This window comes from Mus caroli, chromosome 11, assembly GCF_900094665.2.
Source record: "Mus caroli chromosome 11, CAROLI_EIJ_v1.1, whole genome shotgun sequence".
Classification (NCBI taxonomy): Eukaryota; Metazoa; Chordata; class Mammalia; order Rodentia; family Muridae; genus Mus; species Mus caroli.
The window spans coordinates 111319562-111326483 of NC_034580.1; the positions used below are offsets into that span (position 1 = coordinate 111319562).

Consider the following 6922-nt stretch of genomic DNA (forward strand, 5'->3'; position numbering starts at 1 on the left):
AAAAAAAAAAAAAAAAAAAAAAGAAGAAGAAGAAGAAGAAGAAGACAGGCTAGGTAACTTAAGGAACATTATAAAAACTGGCTTATATGTGCAAACCGTAGTCTGTGCTCTGCTCTTGGCCTCTGAGGTTCCCCTTTCTCCGGTATGTGTTGGAGGTATCAACGCTGAGGCAGTAACTGTCTAAGTCGGCAGCTGCTGCTAGCCTGAGCCCATGGCCTGGAACTATGTCCACTTATTCACTTCTGGTGCTGGTCTCTGAGGTCATCTCTTAAGGCTAGCTGTCATCAGCCCAGGCTTGTCGCAGGAGGGTACTCCAGGGAAGAGGAAAACAGTCTGAATTATATACAAAAACATTCCCTGCCACACGGGTCATGAACTCTGGACTAAGAAAAGCGGAAACCAGGCCTGAGTAAATTTCCTCCATTCCCTCAGGCTGGCAGGAACTTCTTGGGGTTGTTTGTTGGTTCAGGCTCCACCAGGCTCCAGCAAGAAAACCTTATCAGAAAAATGATTTTATTTTCATGACTGACGCCAGCCAGCCTTCCTCCTCCACAAGTCCATCTGGCATGAATAAGCATCTTTAGGAGTCGATCGGTTCCTCTAAGGTGCTGTCACGAGTGCCCCCTCATGGTCAAAGGAAGTACTGCAGAAGTGCATTTGCTGAGTTGCTTATGTTCACTGTCTCTAGACCTTGGGTGGAGAAGGCTGAGTAGGTAAAGGTGCTGGCTGCCATGCCGACAACTTGAGTTTGATTCCTGGGACCCACATGGGGAAGGAGAGGCCCCACTACCACAAGCTGTTCTGTGGTGTGCCCATGTGCGCACACCACACACACATACAAATAAATGTTATTAAAAAAATTTTTTTGGCCTATATGAGATGCCATCTTCCAATTGAAGTCTGCCTCTATGTCTAATGTCCCCCACTGCTTTCCGGATCCCAACTCAGAACTGAGCTTGACCCCACCCCCACCCCCAAGGCAGTTTCTACGCTGAAGGGCAAATGCCAGGGACCTATTTTTCATTCTAACGAAAAACAGAGTTGGGGCTGGCTAACAGGCCCACGTCCAGGAAACACTCCAGGAAAAATAGAATCTGTGATCCTCCAGCTAGGAAATTTTCATCACACTTGCCCGTTGGTAATAATGGCATTAATCTGAGGGCAATAAGCAACGAAGAAATGAGGGTGCAAATGTAGTTTAGTCACGTACATCAAACCTTCACTTCCATCTCCAGCCCCACCCATGCCCAGGTGTGCTGTAATCCCAGTTCTCTGGAGCCTGGGGCTTGGAGACAAGATGGAAGCAAAGTCTACTCTTTTGTAGCCAGGATCTGCTTTGGACCATCCCTGGAAGATTTTGAGGGGAGTCTGCAAAGTATTTGTTCTGGAATCTCAAAGGCTCCAGGTCCCCAGGTCTTTGATGCTCTGACTAGTCAGACGCTTGGCCATCTTGAGCTGAGATGTAAGAAGCCTGCCTAGCCTGGCTTCTTATAAAACCTAAAGGGCACAGAGTTCTCACGGAGCAACCTTGGTTCTCAAGCATCCAAACTAAGATTAAAACTCTTGCTCCTGGTCGATGTTGGGCATGGATTGATCACAGGGACTTGAACCCCAGAGGTGGGGGCCAGGGAAAGGTGAAGTACACAAACCATTCTGCTGTGATTCAGGTCCCTGGTACCAAACATAGAGCTAAGTACCTGACCCCTGACCCTTGCCCTAAAAAACCCTTACTGCCTCCATCCTCCACCTCCACCACAGCACGGCAAAGCTGGCCCCCTCCCTGACGCTCCTTGTGATCCTAAGACTTTGGGGTTTGACGGATGTTCTGTTTTGTTAACAGGGTCTTGCCATGTAGCTCTGGCTTGCCCTGTAGACTAAACCGTTCTTAAACTACTATCATGTCTAGATGGCCTGAAGATCCGTCTGCCCGGCTGTCAATCCATCCACCATTCTCTCTCTCCTTTTCTCCTCTTTCCCTCCCCTCTCCCTTCCTCTCTCCTTCGACGCATCCCCGCTGCGGCGGCTGCGCAGCGGATGGTTAAAGCCTCCAGCTCTAGAAATCGGGAGGGAAGCCCAGGAGGCGCCCAGTAACCACGCCCAATCCCGTCCTAGTTCCGCCCACTCTGTTTCCTGGGGCGGGGCTAGAGAGACTTCCGCCCTGAACCCGGAAGCAGTGCAGGGAGCGCGATAAGGGGCGTGCCTGCCTTCGGTTCCGCCCGGGTTGAATTTTGGTTTTCAAACCCGGCTCAGACAGGATCCTGAGACCCCTGGCCACCCCCACAGGTCATCCCCAGCTGCAGACGCGGATCTCAGGACAAGACTGGGTTTGCTGCCGCTCTGTCGCCGCCGGGACAGGGCAGGATCCAGGCCTTGTGGCCTCTACCCGAGCTCCCAACTCCGCCGCCCCAGCCATGGCACAGAAACCCAAGATAGACCCCCACGTCGGGCGGCTAGGCTACTTGCAGGCGCTGGTCACAGAGTTCCAGGAAACCGAGAGCCAAGGTGAGAGGTGTAGGGTGGGCAGGAGGGACCCAGCAGGGTTCTGACAGCAGCCGCCGCCGCACAGGTCCGACCCCAGGGCTGCTTCCCATTGCAGATGCCAAGGAGCAAGTCCTCGCCAACCTCGCCAACTTCGCTTATGACCCGGGCAACTACCAGTACCTACGGCAACTACAAGTCCTGGACTTATTCCTTGATTCTCTGTCGGAAGAGAATGAAACCCTAATCAAGTTTGCTATTGGTAAGAGTTAGGCTGCCCCACCCCACCCCACCCTGCGCCCGCGCGCCTTCCCCCAAGTTATGGACTAGAGCGACTTGAGAGTCAGGCATGCCACTCGCCTATAAAACCAGCATTACGGGAGGCTGAAGCAGGAGGATGGTTGCGACTTGGGGGCCAGCCTGGGATTCAGAGTAAGACACTGTCACTAAACAAACTAGTCTTTGGGATGGGATCTCATCTTCTAGGGCAGACCTGCCGTGTGTGGACCACCTACCTCCTCCTCCTCCACACATTATCGTCTTTCTTCCTCTTAGAAAAGAGATAATAAGCGAGGAAATGGGGGTGAAACCTCTTTGAAAGAAGTTTAGTTTTTTGTTTGTTTGTGTGATTAATTGATTTTGACTTTTTTGTTTGTTTGTTTTTTGTTTTTTGTTTTTTGTTTTTTGTTTTTCGAGACAGGGTTTCTCTGTGTAGCCCTGGCTGTCCTGGCACTCACTTTGTAGACCAGGCTGGCCTCGAACTCAGAAATCCGCCTGCCTCTGCCTCCCGAGTGCTGGGATTAAAGGCATGCGCCACCACGCCCGGCTTTGATTTTGACTTTTTGAGACAGGATTTCTCTGTGTAACCCTGGCTATCCTGAAACTCACTCTGTAGACCAGGCTGGCCTTGAACTCAGAAATCTGCCTGCCTCTCTGCCTCCCAAATGCTGGGATTAAAGGTGTGCGCCACCACTGCCCGGCTGGAGCTTGCCCTTGTATTGTTTACTGTCAAGAGATGCAAAGGTAGCCTAGAACTCCTGCAGTTGGGTTATTGTAAGGCCGTGTGAATTATTCAAGAGAGACTCTTTTACATGTTCTGTGTAGGTGTGTGTTTGCATGTGTGTGTGGATGAGTGTGGGTATGCATGTGCACCAGGCTGTATGCATGAAATTTCTCGAGTCAGTTCTCCCCGAGTACAGTGGTACAAACCTTTCATCCCCAGCACTGGGAAGACAGAGGTAGGCAGATCTTTCCGCGTTCCAGGCCAGCCTAGCGTGAGTACTGAGTTCTGGACCATCTAGGGCTCTGTGGTAAGATGTCGTCTCTAAAATCTATGGTAGTCGTTGTCATTGTGTTCTCCTCTTCCAGTAGCTAAGGCAAGATCTCTGTGCCTTCAGAGTAGGGCAGTGCACTCCATAGCTGGGCCACGCGCCTCCAGCTAATGGGGACAGAGTGCTGGGGTTCCAGATTCTCGACGCTGCATCTGGTTTTCTTATGTAGGTGCCTGGCACCAAACTCAGGTCATCAGAATTGTGTGGCAAGCTCTTTTACCCACTGAGCCATCTCCTCTGCCCCATGATAGCTAGTCATTATTGGGTACTCTATAAGGCAGGTACTGGCCCAGGTTCTGCGGAGATGGTGAACAGGGTGGGGATTGTATTCTGGAAGGGGAGCTAGGTGGCAAATAAACAAGCAAAGTAGAGATAAACAGCGAACTCAGATGGGGCCATAGGAGGTGTGTCACTCACGCTACTTACTCCACTTCCATTTCAGCCATCTTGGATATGCGATGTAGACAAAGCAGCTAAGCAGGAAGCTGTTTGTTAGAGGGAGGCCGATGTGTTAGAGGGAGGCTGATGTGTTAGAGGGAGGCTGATGTGTTAGAGGGAGGCCGATGTGTTAGAGGGAAAGCTGATGTGTTAAAGGGAGGCCGGATGTGTTAGAGGGAGGCTGATGTGTTAGAGGGAAAGCTGGTGTGTTAGAGGGAGGCCGATGTGTTAGAGGGAGGCTGATGTGTTAGAGGGAAAGCTGACGTGTTAGAGGGAGGCCGATGTGTTAGAGGGAGGCCGGATGTGTTAGAGGGAGGCCGATGTGTTAGAGGGAGGCCGGATGTGTTAGAGGGAGGCTGATGTGTTAGAGGGAGGCCAATGTGTTAGAGGGAGGCCAATGTGTTAGAGGGAGGCTGATGTGTTAGAGGGAAAGCTGATGTGTTAGAGGGAAAGCTGATGTGTTAGAGGGAGGCTGATGTGTTAGAGGGAAAGCCGATGTGTTAGAGGGAAGGCTGATGTGTTAGGAATATTTTAAGTGAAGAGGCGGATGGAACAGAAACTAGAAATTAGAGGGGTTGGCACAGGAGCTTTGGGTCTAGGTCGTGGGAAGAAGTTGAGAATTTAAGAACAAACAAGTTCTTTCAGCACATATCTTTTAAAAATAGCCTTTCCCCGTGTAGTTCGAAAGGAACCCTCGGTGCACTGAGAAGGAAACTGTCCGTAAGAGTAACTCAGGGCTCAGTGATGGAGGACCTGTATCATGATGCATGTACCACATGTCTGAGGCTCTGTGCGTCCATCCTCAGCATTGCAAGGAGATAATTCCAATGTTGTTTAATATTTAGCTATGCAAAATTTCCTAACAGTGCCCTAAAGAACATTCTTTTTTATTAATGAGAAAGGACAGGGCATTTGAGGTCTCACTGTGTAGCCCTGGCTAGTCTGAAACTTGTCTGCCTCATGGGTGCTGGGATTAAAGGTTGTTCCACCATCCCTGGCTTTCAGAGGATACTTTGTAGAGTAAGTTCCTCTGCCATGTGGCTCCTGAGGATGGCGGTCAGGTGGTGAAGCTTGGGGGCAGGTCCTTTACCCATTGAGGCAACCTGCAGGCCCAAAGGGATATTTTTTGATGGTTGGTTTGTAACTAGGATCCACTGCAGGACCTGCGTATTTCATCTGACTTTGTTCCTTACAGAGACCTCTTTATGTTCCAAATAAACATTTTATTTTATAGCAAGTTGAGAAAACTTGAAGAGACTGGGAGTGTAACTCAATAGAGTGTGTGGTGGTCTGTGCCTGTAATCCCAGCATGCTGGAGGTAGGGACAGGCAGACAGAGAGCTCAAGAGCCACCTTCAGCCACATAGCGAGTCCAGTTCTGAGCCACTCAAGACTCTTTCTCAGCAAAGAAGAAAGAAAACCAAAAAATTCCAAAGATAAAGAATTCCCACACATTCACATCCTCTTTTTCCTGTTCTTAACTCCTCGCACTGTCTGGTTCATCTGCTATAGTTAATGAGCTGGCATTGATACATCACCACTAGCCAATCTTTATTCATATTATTCATATGACCTTCGATTTTTTTCCTGATACAGTTTTTTTCTGGCCCAAGACCCCACATGACATACGTGGCTTATCATCAGGCCTTATTTGGGTGTTTTTGTTGTTGTGTCTGACACAGGGTCTCACTGTAGCTCTGGCTAGCCTGGAACTCCTGTTAGGATCATTTAGCACCAGTGTGACGTACCTCTCGATTCACCTTCATGACCTGGTGAGCGACTGTTTATCAGAAGTCTCCATTATGAAGCTGGCCCCCTCCCCTTCCGTAGTATACTCTTGGGACAGAGGTTATTACATAAATTATCTTAAATCTCTTTTAAAAAATTGTTTTTACATTTATTTAGTATGTGTCTGTGTTTATGTGTGTGTCGTGATAGGAACGTGGAGGGGTGAGTTCTCCTCTTCCACCATGGGGGATCAGGGAGTGAAGCTCAGGTTGCGCGGCTTGGCAGCAAGGGTCCTTCCCCAGTGAGCCTTAACCAGCACCTTAAACCTCCTGGAATCCTTAGGTTTGGAGAGTCTGTGGCAGGGGAGGTGTAAGCAGACACCTGCCTTCCCTGTAGGGCACAAGCAGCAACCAAACTTAGATCCCACCAAAGTGTGTCTCGCGTAACCACTGGTTTTATTGGGCCTGCTTACAGAACGTGGGTGACCCGATAGCAGCTATCCTACTAAAAGCCTTGCCCAGCACATAGGATGGTTTCCCTCTAGCTGCAGAAATGGAACCCTACCCTCTCAGTAACTTTCCACCACTACAGACCGGAGCACCTCCACGGCCACAAGCAGTTAGCACACAGTCGCATACAACAACTGAGACGCAAGAGGGATCCTTAGGAATTCAGAGAGGTCTAATGGTCTCCCTGTCCCCTCCTGAGGGAGCATCACTCATCAGAGAGCACGGTGGGCATGTCTCTTACAGTCACAGCCGTACTGATGAAAGTGACAACTCTGGGCCCTGGGTGTTGCCATGTGTCTTCTTCAGTTCTGGCACTCAGGAGGCAAAAAGAACATGACCTCGTGCCAGGCAGTGGTGGCGCACACCTTTAATCCCAGCACTTGGGAGGCAGAGGCAGGCGGATTTCTGAGTTCGAGGCCAGCCTGGTCTACAGAGTGAG

At 50.0% G+C, this 6922-nt stretch overlaps 1 protein-coding gene across 3 annotated transcripts in view; it reads left to right on the plus strand.

The window, feature by feature from the left end:
* Positions 1-2160: 2160 nt before the first annotated feature.
* The window catches only part of Armc7 (armadillo repeat containing 7), a 14318-nt gene continuing 9556 nt past the window's right edge, over positions 2161-6922 (plus strand). The window contains exons 1-3 of one of the 3 annotated variants that reach the window (XM_029484132.1): positions 2173-2502; positions 2597-2740; positions 5929-6062. In XM_029484132.1, coding sequence (XP_029339992.1) covers positions 2412-2502; positions 2597-2740; positions 5929-5951 — 258 coding nt within the window. In that variant the 5' untranslated portion in view covers positions 2173-2411 and the 3' untranslated portion in view covers positions 5952-6062. Of the gene's footprint in view, positions 2503-2596; positions 2741-5928; positions 6063-6922 lie in introns of those variants that run through there. The other 2 variants (XM_021176369.2, XM_021176368.2) reach the window with 2 other exon arrangements.